This window comes from Canis lupus, chromosome 1 (genome assembly GCF_011100685.1).
Source record: "Canis lupus familiaris isolate Mischka breed German Shepherd chromosome 1, alternate assembly UU_Cfam_GSD_1.0, whole genome shotgun sequence".
In the NCBI taxonomy this organism is placed as follows: Eukaryota; Metazoa; Chordata; class Mammalia; order Carnivora; family Canidae; genus Canis; species Canis lupus.
In genome coordinates, this window is record NC_049222.1 from 87,972,705 (window position 1) to 87,993,620 (window position 20,916).

Below are 20,916 nucleotides of genomic sequence, written 5' to 3' on the forward strand. Positions count from 1 at the left end.
ACTAATGTGGTCTTCAGGAGGATATACTACTATTTACAGATTAATTTAAGAATTTTGACTTTTTTTTTTTTTTTTTTTGAGTAATCTCTACACCCAACATGGGGCCAAACTCACAACCCCAAGATCAAGAGTCAGATGCTCTACTGACTGAGCCAGCCAGGCACCCAAGGAATTTTGACATTCTTGAATGGGAATACCACCAAACTCTGTGAAAACTATGGGTTTTTGGCCATACAAAACAGGAAGAAGTATAGATTTTGGGGTCAGAGAGACCTGACTCCAAATTCCTCCACTTAACAGCTATGGAATCTTAAATAATTTGTTTATTCTTCAGAGTCTTGATTTCTTTCTGTGTAAAAAGGGATAATAATATCTCCATTTTGGAGGATGTTGAGAGTTAAATTCATCCATCCAACAAGCTTTTATATGTTGAACACCTACTAAATACCAGACATTCTTCTGAGGCTACAAAAGTAAACAAAACATGCAAGAATCCCTATCCTCATAGTGTTTATATTCTAACAACACAAAATTTAGTGAAAAATTAAGTTAGCTTATGTAAAATGGAACACTTTAGAAATTTATTATTGTATCAATGTATGCAGTGCTTGTATCACTAATGGAAGGCTTAAAAAGAATTTAATTGTGGCAGAGTAGAAATTCAAATTAGAATGTGCCGTTGTGTACTGGAGATATTCTGAACAAGAAAAATAATGTAGAAATGAGTTAATTGCTAGTGAAACGATTTTCAAATTACCTTTTATTAGGTAATCTTATAACAGCTGTTTGGATATACAAATATGTATATACAATTTTCTAAACATGTAAATAAAAAGCAGTAGTTTAGTATACCTACTTGAATTCATATTAACTCAAAACCTTACCAAAACATTTATTATAAAAAACAGTAAAATTGCCTGACATATCCCAAACATTTTTGGGTGTGTGTACATAAACATTTTCAAGCTTGCTTTACAAAAAAAGAGTGCAATTTCTAATTCATGTGTTCATAGTGACTTTCAAAAATAGTTCAGAGGGGGAGAAAAGAAAGTAGCACTGCCTTGTAAAACACCATTAATTAATACTGACTTACCCTCGGACATTCATGAAAAGATCCTTTGTTACCACATATGGTAAAAATATTTAAAAATTAATGCTCAAAAAAATTAATACTCCATTTCTATGAATAAAACATAGGAAATAAGATTTTATTTTCTTAGACTAGCTTGTTAACCATGAAAAACTGCATTCATTCTGCAGATATTACTGACACCTCACATTATTACTTTAAAAATAGTTATGATTCTTGAAATTCAAAAAGAAACCCATAAGACTTATTCTCCTCCCAATACATTCACTGAATGCAGATTTAAATGAGCACATCTCATTTTGCTTGTGCCCTTCATTTGCATACTTTAAGATGATTGAAATATATAGTACATTTGTATTTTTAACTGGAACCAAAATTAAGATGAGTGATCTATGCAAAATCAACAGCCTGCACTTTTGTAGCAGTTGTCATATGCAAAAAGGAAAAAAACAAAAACAAAACAAAAAGCCCTGAGTCAGTATTTTTTTGCAAAAGAAATGAAAAAAGAGTACTGTGCTGTGGAGTCATTGATAACTTATGAAATGGTTAAGACTGTCCAGTATTCATTTGTTTTGTTTTCATTTTGATTGAAGAGAGGTATGGCTCCTGTTGAGTTTATCCAATTCAGATCATTTCTTAAAACTCAATTTCATTTAAATCCTCAGAATATCCTGATGATTGTTGAGTTAAATCTTCCATTTCTGTCAGGAAAGACAAATCGAAAATAGACAATAGTCATTTTCCCTATTTTTATTGTGGAAAAACACTTATTTTGCCTTCTTATGATGTGAGACTATTGCAAAAACCCTTTTCAAGCATGCTGATATAATTGGGGAAAAGACTGCTACCTGCACAGGGTCCTGCTTGAAATTTAACATCATCAATGGCAATATCACTTCTTATTGACACTCCCCGAATGGCTTCAAAAATTACCTGAAAAGTAATGGAGTTTGAATTTAGACAGAGTCATCCTGATAAAACAATACTCATAAAAACCACAATAAGATACCACCTCACATCAGTCAGAATGGCTAAAATTAACAATTCACGAAACAACAAATGTTGGCAAGATTTGGAGAAAGGGGAATCCCCATACACTGTCAGTGGGAATGCAGGTTGGTGCAGCCACTCTTAGAAAACTGTCATTCCACAAAAAGTTAAAAATAGAGCTATCCAACAATCCAGCAATTGCACTAGTAGGTATTTATCCAAAGGATACAAATATAGTGATTCAAAGGGGCACATGTACCCCAATGCTTATAGCAGTAATGTCCACAATAGCCAAACAATGGAAAGAGCCCAGATGTCCATTGACAGATGAATGGATAAATAAGTGGTATATAGATAGATAGATAGATAGATAGATAGATAGATCGATCTATATTGTGTGTATATAGATACAGATGTAATATTACTATCATCAAAAAGAATGAAATCTTGCCATTTGCAACGGAATATTACTCAGCCATCAAAAGGAATGAAATCTGGCCATTTGTAACAAAGTGGATGGAACTAGGGGGTATTATGCTAAGCGAAATAAGTCAGTCAGAGAAAGACAAATACCATATGATTTCACTCATACTTGGAATTTTAAAAAAGATTTTATTTATTTATTTGAGAGCAAGAGAGAGCATGAACAAGGGGTGGGGAGAGGGAGAAGCAGCAGGCTCGCTGCTGAGCATGGTGCCTAACCCAGGGGCTTAATCCCAAATCCCTGGGATCATGACCTGAGCCAAAGGTAGACTGAGCCACGCAGGTGCCCTTCATATATGGAATTTAAGAAACAAAACAGATGAACATAGGGAAAGGGAAGGAAAAATAAAATAAGATGAAAACTAGAGAGAGACAAACCATAAGAGACTCTTAATCATAGGAAACAAAACCTTCCTGGAAGGGAGGTGGCTAGAAGGATGGGGTAACTGGGTGATGGGCATTAAGGAGGGCACTTGATGTAATGAACACTGGGTGTTGTATACACCACAATAGTGGGTATTGTATGCAACTGATAAATCACTAAATTCTACCTCTGAAACTAATAAAACACTATATTTTAACTAAATTGAACTTAAATAAAAAATTTTAAAAATAAAAACAAAACAAAGCAAAACAATACTTGTCAGGGACAGATCCAGGCTATGTGGGTCTGGAAGCTTAGACTGTTTTTCGAGCTCCTTTAAGGAAAGGAATGCAAAGTCACAAATTCAGACTTAGGTACAAAAGAGAGTACTTATTTGGGATTTTAAAGAAATTCACAAGTTTTAAGAGCCTTGGAGATTTAGGTCCCTTTATTCTGAGATTTCTTTAGACAATTTCCCAGAAATGCTCACTTAGAAAGGCTTCTTGGTAGTGACCTGGTTTCCCCTTCCTCCCTAGAATAGTCTAGTCCCAGTATTCACAAGGCCTATGAAAGCCATGGGCCAGAAGTTTAAGCTTTCTTAGGCTTTCTGTAAATCTACAGTGATACTAGTACTAGGTGGAAGAATTTAACATGGCTGATGAGACTATGTATGAGCAGCAAAGAATAATCACGAAGTTTACCAAAAGGACAATGGTTCACTTATCATGTTAAATACCATAACATCCAAGAACAGCCCAGGAGGAGAGAACCAGCTCCATAACTCTAGATACTGAGAAGAAAATAACTGATCAAATATTCAGGTTCTAGGGAAAACAGGTTACATTACCAGTCCTAAAGCTGCTCCAACAATGGTTAATAAACCACTTAATACTCCAGGGAGGCTCGTGAGTAATGAAAATTATCCAGAAGATACATTTGCTCTACTCACTTTATGAGCAAATGACTCCCCATTGGACTAGTTTATGATTTAAATTAAATCAAAGAATATAAAGTGGATAATTAATAAGCATATGAAACTATCTTGAAATTAATGACTCAAAGAAGCTGTAATGACAGAAATGGGCAAAATAACGTTATTAAAAATTCTAAGGACACGATCCCAAACAAGAATCCAAATAAGTTGTTAAAAGAGGGAAAAAATATCCTAACACATCTAGATAGGAGGATATATGAGTGCAGTTAATAAGCATTCTGGTTCTCTGGACATCAATAAAATCTGTTTTTTCACCTCCAACTCTAACAATGGAAATACAAAAAAACAAATTACCTGATGGAATTAAATTCGGAATAGTCTGCAGTTGAGCCAAACATTTGATTCCATACAACCTTCTCATTTCAATTTCCTTAATACTTGAGTGGTAACCATTTTATACCATTATGGTTTCCCCTTTGTATTACAGACACACATTCTATTATTAAATAATTGTAGTTATTTAAGAATGAGATGAAACTTTATTTTTTCTTTCAATTTAACTGTATTATTTTTTTCAAATGGCTACAAAGTCATTAGGACATAAATGCTAAGTTGTTTGGGCCCAACTATTAAATAAATGAAACTGTTAGGTATTACTTTTGCTCTAGTGGCACCAGGAAAAGATGAATGAGACTAAGCACACCGTGAACAAGTACATGTGGAAACATGGTGTTAGATGAGTACCCACCACGTAATAATTCCTACTAAATGTTAGGCAGTATAATGAACAATATGAATGACATAAATGTTTCAATGAGCTAAGAATTTGTCTAACGTTTTCTTTCAATAGCATCAAAATAAAAGAACCCAAGAGAGTGGAGGAGGAAAGGTTAAGCAAGGCATTCAAAGGAAATAAAATCATTTTGTGTTTTTGATCAATAGCGAGTCAAGTGTGGCTCAGCACCTTATTAAACCCCAAGGAAAGAGAATGATTAAAATTTTGCTACTTGATGCATTTCTTCTACAAGGAAGATCAGATGATTGGAATGTCATCTGGAAGCCACCCACTTATCTCCCCTCTACGGTCTCAAATGTCAGCAGTACTACAGCACTCTGAAAGTGATCCACACTTGCCTGCCCCCTCTGATGATTCACACGCTGATTTCTCCAGCTTTGTTCTCCCCAGACTCCAGTCTCATATCCTACCGCTTACCTGACATCCCCCTGTGGATATCTACCAGATGTGGAAAACTTAGCATGTCCGCAAAACCCCATGTGTTAAATTTCCCTCCTGTGCACACTGCCCTTACACCTCCAGATATGCTCCACCCAAAGCCTTCCCCAGCTCAATAAATGGTAACTCCATTCTAGTGGTTGCTCAGGCCAAAACCTGTGGAGTCATCTTGATGACTCTTTCTCTTGAGCCCCACATGCCACACATAAGAAGTCCTGTGGGCTTCTGATGCGTTTCACCTCTGCTACACAGCCCTAGCTACCACTCCTTCTGCCAGGACTGCTGCAGTAGCCCCGAAGTCTCCTTCACTCCCTACAGTCTACACCCCACATAATAGCTGATCATTTAAAAATATAAATCAGATCGCATTACCTTAAATCCATCTGATGGTTCCTTGTTGCTTCTGGAATAAATTTCAACTTCTACATGATGATGGCCAAGACCTTCCATGATTATGCTCTGGTACTTCTTTGATCTCATTACCTAATCAGCTTGACCTATTCTTTTTCTCAGCACTTATTATCACCTGATGGTGCATTATATATTTTGGTTTACATTTTCTACCTCTTCCCCACGAGAACGTCTACTCTAAAAGATGAGGAGCTTTACATGTTATGTTCATTGCTGTACCCCAGCACTTAGAACAGCAAATGGTCAATAAATAATTATTAAAATAAGGTATTTTGGCCTCATACTTTAGGAACTCAGTCTGGTTGCTAATGTAACTATTGAGAATACCAGGGTTGCCATGGTGACATGAATTTGAGACCAGAGATATTTGGGAGGGAATATATTTTTAGAAACAATAACATCTTTTTATACTTTGGGACTTTAAAGTATATTAAACCCTTTCACATACATCATCTAATTTGACCATCTAACTCTGGTGATGTCAGCACGTCAGAAATTACTACCCCATTTTGAAAATATATAAACACTCTGATAGAGGATGAGATTTCCCCAAGATCACCCAGTGTTTATGACACCCAGGGGAATGAGTTTAGTTTGGAACTTTCATGATAGGAGGGAGTGTAGAATAATGACTTAGGGATACACACATTGGGACCAGTTAGATCTGGGATTGAATTCTCTCACGCAGCCATTTACCAACTGGACACCATTTCTACATCTGTAATGAGGAGCTAAAAGATCAACTGGAGGGACTTATATTCTGATCCTAGGGCTGTAAGTGCCTGGCACGGAGAAGATGGCTGATTTATTAGAATGGGTGTGTCTGTGTTTTATCAGACGCTAAAATGTTTTGGAGAAACAAGCTCAGCCTGGTCTCCAGATAGTCATTTGGGATTCCTGAGGGAATCACTAAATCCAGAAGGAAATTCCTCATGGCAGATTCAAATCTGTTTCATTGTAAGACAAAGGGAATGGTCTGGAGTCGTCCTTCCAGGTTGTGAGCTAAAAAATCTCTCTGGCTATTCTGTACCCTTTGAACTTGACACCTCAAGATGCTACCCTAGATGCCTAATTACTTTGGGATCAAAAAAACATTTCAAACAACCAGCTACTCAGCAAGTCTAGCATATGCAAGGCATGTACTCAACTCCCTGGGTTTGTTTATTTGTTTAAGATTTTATTTATTTATTCATAAGAGACAGAGAGAGGCAGAGACATAGGCAGAGGGAGAAGCAGGCTCCCTGTGGGAGCCTGATGTGGAACTCGATCCTGGGACCCCGGGATCATGACCTAAGTCAAAGGCAGGTGCTCAACCACTGAGCCACCTAGGTGCCCCAACTCCCTGGGTTTAGATGCTAAGAAGCTGGGGAGCCCGGGTGGCTCAATCAGTTAAGCGTCTGTCTTTGGCTCCTGGGGTCCTGGGATCAAGACCCATGCCAGGCTCCTGGCTCAGCGGGGAGCCTGCTTCTCCCTTTCCCCACTGTTCATGGTCTCTCTCTCTTGTTCTCCCTGAAATAAATAAAAATAAAATCTTTAGATGCTGAGAAGCCACTTGTTCTCTTCAACTTAAATCCCAGATTGCATCAGCAACATTTGGGAAATGTAAAAAACATCAGCGCTCAGTCTCCACCTGAGAGACTCAGATTCACTTCCTTGAGGACAGACTCTCCAGCTTTAGTGGGCATCTGAATCACCAGGAGGGCTTGTTAAGACACAGATTTCTGGTCCCCTTTCCCAGACTGGCTGGTCAGTAGTTCCAAGGTGGGGCCTGAGAATGTGCATTTTAGGTACATGTCATTTTAGGTAAACTTGCATTTCAAGCATTGCTGCTGGCCTCAGGACCACACTTTATGAACATCTGAATAAGGTACCAGTATGAGTGTCCTAAATAGCCTAATGAAATTAATCTACCATCGCAGAATGATGATCAATTATCTTAGTAAGTTCCTGAATGATCTACGTTTCTTCTATACCAGACATTAAAGCACCACTTAAATCATTCCTGAGGCTGTTGTCTTGACTAAATCTCTTAATAGTTCTATCATGCCAAGATAATGGGCCATCCCTGGATAATGGCTCATGTTCCCTCTGTTATTTGTTCTTTAGGAATGCAGCACCCTAGCTGGCCCTGCCACCTGGCCCACCCAAGCTTCTGCAATTCCTTCCCATTGGGATCTGTAAGAAAATTCTACGTGGCTGTACGATGATATAAAATGAAGCCCTTATTTTAAGTATCTTTGCCCCAGAAGAATTAGGCTTAGCAGAGTGGCCAGTGGTTAAAGCTGAGGGGTGCTGACTCAAGACTGTTCATCGGTCAGAAGCAAGGATGAGAAGGAAGCAGGGTTTTCAGTGGAAGGTCACAGCTGAGAATTCTACAGAGCAATTTCAGGAACAGTCAGGATCCAAGGGATGTCTCCCCAGAGCTTTCTGGAGTTCTGGCTCAGAGGGAGGTGAAGTCAGTGGCTGTCCAGAGGCCCTGGCTCACCTCTAGACTAGACTGGCTGCTCGGCTTCACTGACTGGAATGTGAAAGGCTCCTTCCTGTTGCTGCCCAGATTCACTCATAGCCAGGATGCTGTGGGACAGAGGTCTCCTACTGCACACGAGACTCAGGACGTAGGATCAGGACTCTCTGTTTCTTCCATGTCAATGCAGACAGAGGCTTCAACTTTCCCCTGGACCACGCACTCTGTTAAAGGCCTGCAACCAAAGCCCTTGCGTGTGGGTAATGATGAGGGGAAGATGTAGCCTGAACAACTAATTGGGTAATACCAAGTTTGGAAGAGAAGGGGACTGCTTTAGAGACGTTGCAGGGCACAGAGGATGCACCTGACACTCAAAATGTGCCAAGACAAAAATAGCTACCCTTTCATCACTGAGTTGCAAAAAGCACTTTACACGTAAATACCCAAAGCTTTCTCTCCCCGCCTACTCTCCCATTCACTGCTGAGATTTCATCAATATAGACCAATTATGTTTACTCTGAAACAAGTATTGCCTTTCTCTATGATCCTGAAAAAGAACAAAATGTTCTCTTGGGTCACAAGAGAAAGAAAGAACATCAGGAGCTTATAGGACCACTTTCTATCACTCGGTTCTTGTCTCCTCTGGCCTACCTGGTGTTGCCTCTCACAACTGTATTCAATCAGCGCTCGTAGCCAGGAAATGCTCTGTTCACCTCTTCTTCTCCATAAGAGGGACTCTTCACTCTCACCTTCCCTCTTTAAATAAACACTCAGCAGGCCAGTCCCTGCTCCATACATGTGGTAGAAGAAGGTCAAGCAGTGTTTTCCAGTGACTCCTCTCAGAGACCAGGACAAGAGCTGTGCTTTTTGTCCATACACCATGTGGGAAGCTTCGATGTACATGTAGTAGCCTGGAGAGCAACGCAAAATCAGGTATTATTAAAAGCATGTGTGCGCACGCGCACACACACACAGAATATTCTCTTCTTTCTCTTTTGAGTAGTGCTCCTGGAAACAAATTAGAGTAAGTGGATGACTTGACCACCATGCTGATGAAGGATTTTTATCATTTTGGAGAATATCATCCAAGAGGAATAGATAGACATGCTACAAAATTTAGATAATCAAAATAATTTTTTTCACTTATGAATTTAAAATTCAGTTAAATATATAGGATGTAATTGACATTATTATAACACTAGTATTGGGTCACCAATGTGATGATCAGTGCATCAGAATTTATCCTACTAACTCATGGACAATGTTCTGGAGCTTCCAGACATTGGTTTGGGAGAGCCAGCATGGATTTTGTAGTCAGATGTGTCTGGGCTCAAGTCTTGACTCTAATATCTGATCTTGGTCTAAGGAATTATCCTCTCTCAAACTACATTCATCATTTTGAATAAGGATTAATACTATCTATCTATCCATATGCTATATAACATTTCCATTTCCTTTATTAATTTCAATTTGTTTTAATTTGCTGGTTTCAGGCAGAAGCAAGATTTGTCTGCACATAAATAAAACAGTGGTTTGCTGGAACCAGCTTCTACTGGCTCTTGAGAGTCAATCGTGTGACTTCTGTTGGTAGGTCCAAATGACTGATGTATTTACCCCACAGAAACTAGACATGGCTACAAATCAGCCTTGGCCCCCCAACCCTGATAGAGCTGGCTAGTGTTAAATAATTACCATCCAGCCACTGAAATAAGGCAACAGATGAATAATATGAATACTAACTTCTAGATCAACACACCAGTGATATAATTCTGTAAACTTGAGGGTCATTTTCAAAAAGGCCCTGGATTCCACATCATTCTTAACCCTGGACCATTTGATAAAAGTTTATGTCTCTTCTACCTGAAAAACTATGCACAAGTGTTTCCATGCATTTTTATTGTCTTCTTGGCCAATATTGATTTTTTTATGTGTATGACTACTATCCATTAGTGTATAACACTAATCCATAGTGTTATTCCTATTATTATTATTTCATGCAGAAATTAATGGCCAAATTGAGGGTAAAAAGAAAGAGAGCCCACATGCTGCATGCAGATGAAATGGTCTCTAAGGCATCTTTCTTTACAGTTGGACTTTTAATCAATTAGCTCTAGTCATTTCCCCAAATGCAGGGCTTGAAGTATCCAAACCAGAATTGATCAGAAACTCCATCTGTGCTTCTAGAGGACATTCTTCCTTTCTCTCACTTCCATAAACACAGACCTGAGAAGTCCCACGGGCAATTCAACAGGTGGGAGAGAGTCCTGCTTAAGTGGGTCTTATCAAATTGTATGCACTGTGTCACCCTCCCCACCCCCACCCTCCTACCACCCCGCCGTGTTCCACTCAATGGAAACTGGGCCAACAGAGTCATGGAATGTGGCCTTCATCAACCAGCCTTCTCCATGATCTCCTTAAAATATTACAAATAATACTGCCAGTATTTCTGGAGTGTTCACCAATGACATGCTCACCATTAAACCAGTGTCAATATTTAGCCTTTGTCATTCTTGGCTCATCTGTGGCATTGAAGATAATACATCACTTCTGCCTCCTACAAGTGTTTTCTTAACTTGGTTTGCAGGACGCTATACTCACCTGGTTTTTCTCTACTTCACTGGTCACTCCTTTACTAGCTTACCCTTTCTTCTCTGACCTTGAGCCTTTGGAGTGCTCCAAGGCCCGGGTCTTAAACTGCTCTATTCTTACTGACTCCAAGAGTAATCTCATCTTGTTTCATGGCTTTTAATTCTACATGTGTTCTTGTAGCATGAATTTAAATTTCCAACCCTTTTGCTGAAACCCAGACATGTTTGTTCAAACAGCCTAACAGACATCTCCCTTTATTGTCAAATGGACACCTCCAACTGAACATGTCCAAAACTAAATTCCAACAGCCTTACCGTAAAACCTACAGCACCCTTTCTGGTTGGCCAGGCCCCAAACCTGGAAGTCCTGTGCCACCCCTTCTCCTCACTCTCACCTCTAGGAATTCCTGACAGGTTGGCTTTACCTTCAAAACATGTCCAGAAGCCAGTCATTTCTCTTCTCACCACCAACCCTGCTACCTTTTGGTCTGAGCCACTATTACTTCTCACTTGGATTCATGCAACACTTACTAGTTAGTCTGCCTCTCTCTGCTCTGGTTTCCTCCCATCTAATCTCAACATAGTACCCATAGTGAACAAAAGCTAAATCTCACCACAACTCCTCTGCTCAAAACCTTCCATTGGTTCAGCATTTCCCTCAGAGTAAGAGCTGAAGGTCTGAGAATGGTTTTCACAGCCCTGTATCTCCCAACAGTTTTCCTACCTCTGATTTCTACCCCCTTCCTCTCCTACTGCCTTTCTTCTTACTCACTCTGCGTTGGGTGGCCATATTGGTCCCTGTGCTGTTCCTGGAATGGAGTAGGTATGCTATCACCTCAGAGCCATTGCACGTACTATTCCCTCTGCCTGGAATGGCTTTCCCTCCATATCATCTCAGGCCTCACCCTCTCATTTCTAAGTCTTTGCTCACTTATTTCCTTTTTCATTAGACCAATTCTGACCACAGTATTTTGAATTATAATCCCCCTCTGGCACTCCTCATTCCCTATACTATTATTTCCATAGCATTTAACTGCTTCATAACATACTATATAATTTTTTTTTTAGGTTTGTCTGTCTCCCTTCTCTAGAACACACAATAGCAGAGATATTTTCTTATTTACTTCACTGTTATACCTCCAGGTCCTAGAACAGTGCCTGGAACTGCCTGAGTAATAAATACTCAATAAACACTTGTTGAATGAACAAATGAATGTATTTTCTTCAGCATCTCTAAGCCACAAACCAGTTTGACCAAGGTCACTCCAGTTGTGTGAGGGTTTTGGCAATGAGATATGCACTTGACTGGGATGCTCCAATGAAAAACTAAGATGAATCCAAGTTTTGAAAACATTAAAGTCATATCAAATTAAATGTTCTTAAACCAGTACCATGCTATCTGATGCATTGTTTTTTAACCAAACACACAAAAAGATTATTTTTTAATGTTACCTTCACTTTTCCACTGGCAAGAAAATTACTATACAAGGAACACTGGGGATTTTGTATTTTCAGCAATGAAAGGAACTTTTATTATTCTTTTCTTTAACATTTTCTGACTTAAGCTAGGCTGGATATAAAAAATTCAGCCATACATCATCCTAACAGAAGGGTGTATGTATATATGTATATGTATATATATATGATTGATTGAAGAGACAGCCAGAGGTGGGAGGTGAGGAGGGGTGGAGGAAGAAGGAGAGAGAAACTCTAAGCAGACTCCATGCTGAGCACAGAACCCAATGCAGGACTTGATCTCAGGATCCTGAGCCGAAACCAAGAGTCGATGTGTGCCACTCAGGTGCCCCAGAAGGGTGTATTCAACTTAATTCTATGGAGAATAAGGTCAAAACATGAAAATTACCATGGTTTATCACCTAACTATGCACAAAGGTATCCCATGCCATCCTATACATAAATTAGTAGCATAGTGCCCTGAAACCCTACCTTATTGCATGTTAAACCTAAAAAAATTCACCCCCTCAAATAAGGAGAAAATCAGAAAATAACTTTTGTATCTGGCGTTGGGGTTCTCAGAAGGTCCACTTGATCCTCAATAAAGGGCCTTGGCTAAAAATGAACCACTCAGTTAGGGAGGAAAAGCAGGCTCCTCCAAAAGATGCTGTCACTGGAAAAATGGAAAGTAGAGACCATTAGGACTCTGAGACGTGACATCTTTGCAGAATGGAAAGGAAGCAATGGGGATCCATCATGCGTAAGATGCTAAGTGAGGTGCTTCTAGTGATGACAGCGTGCATCCTATTGGTAACAGTATAAGTCCCAGACAGAATTAGTCTGAGATCCTGCAAAAGAAGAAAACCCCTAATCACCCTCAGGATTAAATTAAATTATTTCTTTTTTGAGTACAATGCACTAACTATTTAGCCTCCAATGGGTGAAGCATTTTTCTGGAAACACTTTTAGCTCCTGCACCTCTGGGTCTCAAGTATTAGGCTGAAACCATTACCTCAGGTCTCTGGTTCCAGAGATCTTTGTGTTTCAGAAGATAAAGGATGAAAGGAAATCTCCCAGGCTTTTGAGCTGTGTAATTATACCACTTTAGGAAGACAAAGAAAACATCTAGGGGGATGTAAGTACAACTTGTTGCGCTTTTCTGGGACACTGACACCAGTCTACTTTTTAAAAAAATTTCATATATTTAAATTTAATATACATATGCATATATGTAATATCATAATATTAGGCAGATAGATACTAGTCTATTTTTCTTGAGTAACGTTAAGCTCTCCAAAAATGCTTGATACCATTTCTATTTTAAGCATATATGTATATTCCACTAGGCAATACCAATTGAAACCAATCTAGATCAACATCTATACATACAAACAATTTTAACACATTTGTCAACCTGATCAGAATTTGTCTCTCTGATGCTCAAACCAATTATTCCTCTTGATTCCAAATGTTTCTCTTTTTGACTTGCATGTGACATTTCCTTTCCCCAGAAAAGATCAGAGCTTCATAGAGAGCCAGTCTGTCTCACATGTGTTTGGAAAGCAGAGAAAAGCCCCATGTGTTGACAAGCTTTGCCACATTCTAACTCCAAATGCTGTCTGTCTCAGCAAACAAAAGCTCTGGATGGGAGCCAGGAAGCCCCAGCATTGAAACCTCAGACCAGCTCACGTGTTCTTGCACATGAAGGATTCCAATCTGTGGAAGGGATTATTAACTGAAATCACTTTCTCTCTGTGGGTCATTGTTTAACATTCAAGATGGGATTCCACTAGGTCTAGTGGGAGATCGGGGTCCCATCTGTTCTTTGTGCAGCAACCGTGATGTGTTGAGACACACACCATATTCATAATTTGGAACAGTGAAACAGCTGTTCCTTCAGTCTGATGCCTGCTCCCTTTCACCAGGGCTAGGAAGGAGCTCGAGTGGCCTGTAAGAGCCACGTGAACCGAACAGCTAAGCTGCATTCATTAAGCCCAAGAGGATTTTTAACACGGAAAAAAAAGACATCAGTACTTTGGGCAGAACAACAGCTAAATGTGTCTCTCTACAATTGCTTTTTACCATGCCTTCTAAATGATTTTTAAAGCTTGTCATAAGTAAGTTATTGTTTCATGAGCATGGAGTTTCAGTTTGGGGAAATGAAAAGAGTTCTGGAGATGGGACAGTGGTGATGGTTGCACAACAGTGTGAATGGACTTACTGCCACAGAACTGCAGGCTTACAAGTTATTAAGGTGGTAAATGTTGTGTGATATAGCAATTTTTAACAGAAGCTTGCCGCAGAAGCCTTCTCTGTGTTAGCAGGATCTGACAATATCAGAAACTAGTGTGAGAAGAGAAATCATACAAGGATTGAAGGACATTGGAGATTTTGATCATCTAGAGCAAATTTCTCAGATGGCTACAGACTAGCTGGGTAGCATCCTTACTTGTCTGCATATCAACTACTACAATTCTTAAAAGACAAGGACTAAAATTTGACTGCTAATAAATTTCAGTTATATAATAAATACATTAAGTATAGCTGCAATTTTCTTTTGTCTGACAGTGTAATTTCATAAATACATATCATCAGTTGGTATTTCAATGCATCCTTGATATTCTATCAAGAGGGAGTGTTCTTAGAAATGAAGACTTACCCCTTAATTATCAGAACTATGGAAGACTTATTGAAACATTAAATAATATCACAAAAGAAAAGGATGGTGTCTCTCTCTTTGAAATCATTAAGAAAATGTTGAGTAGCGGCTTTTCTAGAATGTAGTTGTGGAGGGGAGAGCCTGGAGGACTTTTAATCTATTGGCTTGTAGACTCAGTGAGCTAGGAAATGTTACAACTAGAGGCATTTTCTAGCTAAACTGGATAGTTATGTACTGATTTATTTATCCCACTATCTTTGGTCCACAAAATCCCTGTGAACTCCAGGGCAACTAAAACAAATGTATGGAGGAATTCTGACATCATGGCAGCATATAAATGTTAATAAAGTTCCAATAACCAGTAAAATTCTATGAACTTGGGGCGCCTGGGTGGCTCAGTGGGTTGAACGTGCAACTCTTGATTTTGGCTCAGGTCATGATCTCAGGGTAGTGACATCAAGCCCCACGTCAGGCTCTGCATTCAGCACAGAAAAGTCTGCTTGAGATTCTCCCTCTTCCTCTGCCCCTTCCCCTGCTCCCACATGCTCTCTCTCTCAAATAAATTAAAAAAAAAACATTAAAACCCTGTGAACTTTAAAACATGTCTTTACTGTCTTGTAAATAAGTAGCATCTGTGTCAGGAAAGACAAATCCTGCAGAGTCCAACCCTTCTCCATGCAAGTCCAAATTCATCTGTCACAAATGCCTGTATTATCTCATTAATTAAGGAGCCAAATTGTAGTGCAAGAGTTTGGGGGTTTTTTGGTCTTTGTTGTTGTTCTGCTAACTTGACTTGTCGTACTACATGACTGCCTTAATCCTTGGAAATATTTCCCAAGCTTTAGTCATACAAATACCAACTTCATGATTTTATTTTGTCTGTTCACATACCTACAGTATTAGTCACTTAATATTCTTCTTCAACTAGATTCTGTTTATTTATTTATTTTTATTTATTTATTCATGAGAAACAAAGAGAGAGAGGCAGAGACATAGGCAGAGAGAGAAGCAGACTCCCTGTGGGGAGCCCGATGCGGGACTCGATCCCAGGAGCAGATCATGACCTGAGCCGAAGGCAGATGCTCAACCACTGAGCCACCCAGGTGGCCCAGATTCCGTTTTTATTACATAAATATATTTATTCAAATAGGAAACTTCACATTAACATGAAAATAGAAAAAAGCTATAAATCTGTGAAATAACACTTTTGACGGACTGGTTACGTATTTTTCTTATACATGGATATTAGTATAAAAATAAAAAATATTAATCCACATGCCACTTCAGTTACTCCCTGGTTGTTTGGAGAACATTGGTTTAAGGTCTACCAACCATTCTTGTTACTACTAAGTCATTTTACCTGTAGTCATAGGCCATGATTTTCTACTTATAAAAGCACAGATGGTGATACAGAACAATAAATCCAAGAAAATATCCTAGAGATGAACATCACATCTCTTTGTAAAAGTTTATAAAAGTTTTATAAAAGTGTTTATAAAAGTTTATAAAAGTTTCACTTTTGTTATTATAAAAATAACAGGGGCACCTGGGTGACTCAGTTGCTTAAGTGATTTTGGTTCAGCTCATGATCTCAGGGTCCTGGGATCTAGTCCTGTGTCAAGTTCCCTGCTTAGGGGGCAACTGCTTGTCCCTCTCCCTCACCCTCTGCCCCTCCCTGCCACTCGTGTGCACATGCTCTCTCTCTCTTAAACAAATAAATGAAATCTTTTAAAAAAATTTAAAAAATAACAATACAATTCATTTGACTGGAGCTGATACAGTATTAAGGCTTTTCACAAATATGATCTTAGTTATGATCATCACAGCAACCCTAAAAGATTAACAGGACAGCTGTTGTTAACTTTATTTTACATTTGGAGAAACTGAGGCTCAGAGAACTTATGTGACCATGCCTCAGGTTGTATGCAGCAAGTGGCAGAGTCAGTTCACCGCTCATCCATTGGTCTTTCCATTAGATTTTGGAAAGATTTATTGCCTCGCCAGATAATGAGTCAGAAACTAAAGCTCCATTGAAATTGCTATGTATGATGATGTGTTGAGTCTAATAAACACACAATAAACTGGCATGTCCATATGGACATGTGGCTTCTGTGAGCTTTTCTTTTTATTTAATGGGCCTATATTTACTGCCCATCTAATGCAGTTGTCTGTAAACAGCTTTGTATGCCTTTCCTCTTTCTATTTTCTTGCGTGTGTTCTTTTTTTTTTTTTTTAATTTTATTCATGAGAGACATGGGGAGAGAGGCAGACACATAGACAGAGGGAGAAGCAGGCTCCCTGCAGGAAGCTGGATGTAAGACTCATCCCAGGACCCCAGGATCATGACCTGATCCAAAGGCAGATGCTCAACCACTGAGCCACCCAGGTGCCTCTTGTGTGTGTTCTTTCAAGAGTAAATTGATAGGTTTTTAGGAACGGAAGCAAAAAGGTAGAATGAAGTCTCCAAATATAGGTATAGCCTCTGAAGTTCCCAGAATACACTGCGTTCAAAAAGGATTCTGGGGGCAGCCCGGGTGGCTCAGCAGTTCAGCGCTGCCTTCGGCCCGGGGCCTGATCCTGGAGATGCGGGATCGAGTCCCACGTCAGGCTCCCTGCATGGAGCCTGTTTCTCCCTCTGCCTCTCTCTGTCTCTCATGAATAAAATAAAATCTTGAAAAAAAAAGAAAATGTTTAAAAAAAAAAAAGGGATCCTGTTATCACCAACATCAAACTAACACCCTCAAGTCATTAGGGAGAAAGATATTGTGTTGCTGCTCCAGAGTTTGAATCTATTATTTTACTAATGTATCAGTTAGTAAGTTCTGCCAAATTTGCATACTGCCATTATTTTACTGCCTATAATGTAAAAAGACACACAGAAAATATTGTTAGGATTAAATGCAAAGATAGCAATAAGTCAACAAAGCAGGCAGTAGGAGATTTTTTTGGATGTAATTCCATTATTGATTAAGTCGTACATTTAAATCACAGACACATTTGCTATTGTTGTCCTAGGATCCAAGTAGATAATAATTAAAACTCCCTTGGGTGAGTTTCAGTGTTTTTTTGTTTGTTTGTTTTTGTTTTGTTTTCCTGCCGCAGGTTTATTTGTACAAATAGCACAGGAGGACACCAGGCCCATGCAGACAGAAGCCCAGGGGTCATACCAGTCCTTCCGTCCTCACACTGGCAGGCAGAAGCCTCTACACTGGGGCCTTTGTGGGGGCCTGGGCACCTTTGGGAGCCTGCGCTGCAGGAGTAGAAACAGGAGTAGAAGCAGGAGCCGGAGCCAGAGCTGGGGTGGCAGCTTCAGCCTGGGCCTTGGTTTGAGCCTTGGCCTTGGCCTTTGGCCAGCAGAGCCTGAGACCTTTGGCAATGCGGGCACGAGCACGTTTCCCGAGCTTGGGGTGAGCGATGTAGGCAAGTCGATTGAGCTTGTGGCTGCCACCCTTTGGGATCTTGGGCTTAACCTCCTTGGGCTTGACAAGGGCCTTGATAGCCTCAGCACGCACAGTCATGGCCTTGGCATTGTTGACCTGCATCTTCTTCAGGCCCTTCTTGTTGTGCTTCTTGGCAAAGTGCATGTTCCTCAGGAACTTGGGGTCTACCCCCTTAAGAGATTCATATCTTTGTGACCGGGGTTTCTTGATGCCATTTCTGTGCCATTTTCGTGACTGGTTGTGTGTGGTGTGGTTCTTGGACTTGGCCATGTCTGCACCAAAGCCCGCGGCTCCCCGAGCAGTTTCAGTTTTTTAATATTTAAAATGACCAGATTGCCTTAGCTGATCTGTAAAATCTTCTCTACCTGTAGCATCCTATAAATCTATGAATTATTATTAATTTGTTGAGTCAACTAAAATTTTCTTATTCTTTCAGACTCTATCCCCTGCTGGAGAGAAATTCTGGTGACATTCATCTAAGCAACATTACATTTACTATAAAATTACATTACTATAAAAATATGAGGTGATCGTCAAGTGGTTTTTATGATAATTAAATAAAAGGCATCTGGAGTACTTTATTACTATGTCAATTGTCTCCAATATTTACTACTCAAGACTGAGAGTTATAAAGGGAAAGAAGTAGAAAATCATAGTCTCTCAGGCAGTTTATAGCCAAAGGCAGTATAAATGTAAATTTTAATATTTTCCTCCTATTACCCCTTCTCAAAGAACAGAACACCGTATGATAACATAATCTCAAATATAGCTAGATCCTGAGTAGAATAGTAGAAATATCAATTAAAGAATACAGTTTAAGGAGACCAGAGACACAAAGATCTCGTTCAAAACTCTATGATTGGTGGGTACAGAGGAGAAAAGCAAATGCCTTCAAATTTTGAGTATAATAATTATGTTCTTAGATAAATGATGCCAAAAAAATGAAATACCAGAGACATCCCCTTCTGGCTATGTTGAGTAATTTGTAGCAGACCTACACTCCTGCTGAGAAGAGTTGGAAAAACAATGGATAATATCTATATATTTTAGAAAACACCTGTCTTGGTACTAGCAGAGAGGAAGCAGGAAGGATTCGAGGGGGCCGAGTTGCCAGGAAAAGGAGGTCAGGAAAGTGAATTCAACATTCTTCAAGCTGTTTTTCCCCACGGGGCATTTGCCTCGTCAGTTCAGAAGTTAAACAGAGAAAGCAGCTAGCAAGAGGCTGAGAAGCCAACAGAATTTAGTGGGTTGGGAAGATAGTAACTGGAGTTCTGGGTTGCCAAGGCAGCCAGGGCTTCAGAGTCAAGTTTTGTGAGAAAAGAGAGGCACAGAAAAGTGAGCGCATCACTTGGCAATCTTCCCTTGAGTCATGTGCCAAATGCTTAAGCTGTGGAGGGCAAGAGCCAAGAAGTCAAATGCAAAACAGAGTTTTTAGCAATCTCACCAGCTGAAGAGATAAAAATTAGTCTAGGAGATACTAAAGAGGAGGGCCCTCATTAAACGCCAGGGTTTGCTCTCAGAGAATATCTCCTAGGTGTAGGAGAGAACAAGATGTTGATCCAGCAAAGCAACACTTGCTCAAGTTGGCCTAGTTCTGATTGGGCTGAGGCGACCTGTTCTACTCAAGCCAGCTATTTGAGAAGAGATTAAATCCTCTCTGGGGAAAAACACATCATCACTAAGGATTCTATAATTTTTCATTCTCAATGTTCAGTAATCAATTAAAACACCAGATATTTCAAGAAACTGGGCCAAAGCGGGGGGGAAAACACTACAGGAACAGAAGCACAGGTGACCCAGCTATGGAGCTATCACACTTTTAAGGAGTGTAAAATAATATGCTTAATAATTTAATAATACAAAAAAAATAATTTGATAATACGGCCATTTAGTATTATGGCCAAGAACTAGAAGATAAGATAAATTTCATCAAAGAATTTGAATCTCTTAAAGAGAAAGAAGTTGGGGACGAATGTGGAGCTTTGAGAATACCAGAGTAAGTTCCTCTGAAAGTGTTTCTCTATCAAAGCAAGGGGAAGATTTAAAAAAAACTGTCAAATCAACTTATTCAGAACTCTGGAAATTAACTAAAGGCATACAACAATCTACGAGTTTTAATTCAAGAAAAATGATAATCTTGCTAAGAAAGGTAAATTTTTAGCCTGACCTAATCCCATCTTCATTCTCCTACTCCAAGATAAACTTGAAAACCAGGATCTTTACAACTCAAGTATCTGTAAAAAGCAGTAGCCTACAGCAATTATGCAAGGGGCTGAACTGGTTTGGAGCTACCCCAAATCCTGTCCCCAGAAAATTGTCACTATTTGACCTGTTTGACAAAGCATGGGCAACTTCTTAAGGCTTCTCTTTATTTAATTTGACTGAGGTAGACCTTACTTTGTATGAACAGCCTTATCTCCAGGGCATTTGTCAAAAGCAATCAGGTAAATAATTGTTTAACACTGCAACTGCCTGAGGTGAAATTAACAATTGAAGCTAACAAAAGACTGACCAAAAATTTTTAAAGAAAAAAAAATAGGTCATGGGATGTGCACATGGGACGTGCACGGGTGAGGTTGGGGCGGGGCTTTGCAAAGCCTCAAAATACTCTTGGCAATCTTCATGGCTTCTGAGAGGTCCCATAGGATCCAGCAACCAGTTGGACACAACAGTGACCAAGTTAAATGATGCATCCTTGTATCTGTTCTGCCCCCTTCCTTGCTTTGGCTACCTTCAATCCACATTCTGCTCCTTGGCACCACACCTCCAAAAATACTACCTGTATACAAACTTGTATCTTGGAC

The 20,916-nt window shown here is 39.5% G+C and overlaps 2 protein-coding genes across 4 annotated transcripts in view; both read right to left on the reverse strand.

Moving 5' to 3' along the window:
- Positions 1-737: 737 nt before the first annotated feature.
- Positions 738-20,916, reverse strand: part of MAMDC2 (MAM domain containing 2) — a 146,826-nt gene continuing 126,647 nt past the window's right edge. Inside the window, exons 12-14 of one of the 3 annotated variants that reach the window (XM_038527109.1) lie at positions 8,622-8,881; positions 1,939-2,023; positions 738-1,791 (exon numbers count right to left, since the gene is read on the reverse strand). In XM_038527109.1, the coding sequence (XP_038383037.1) occupies positions 1,727-1,791; positions 1,939-2,023; positions 8,622-8,881 (410 nt within the window). In that variant the 3' untranslated portion in view covers positions 738-1,726. Of the gene's footprint in view, positions 1,792-1,938; positions 2,024-8,621; positions 8,882-20,916 lie in introns of those variants that run through there. The other 2 variants (XM_038527110.1, XM_038527111.1) reach the window with 2 other exon arrangements.
- Positions 17,762-19,922, reverse strand: LOC102154836 (60S ribosomal protein L29-like). The gene has a single exon (XM_038527112.1). It carries the CDS (start codon positions 18,380-18,382, stop codon positions 17,876-17,878), a length of 507 nt encoding a protein of 168 aa, XP_038383040.1. The 5' UTR covers positions 18,383-19,922; the 3' UTR covers positions 17,762-17,875.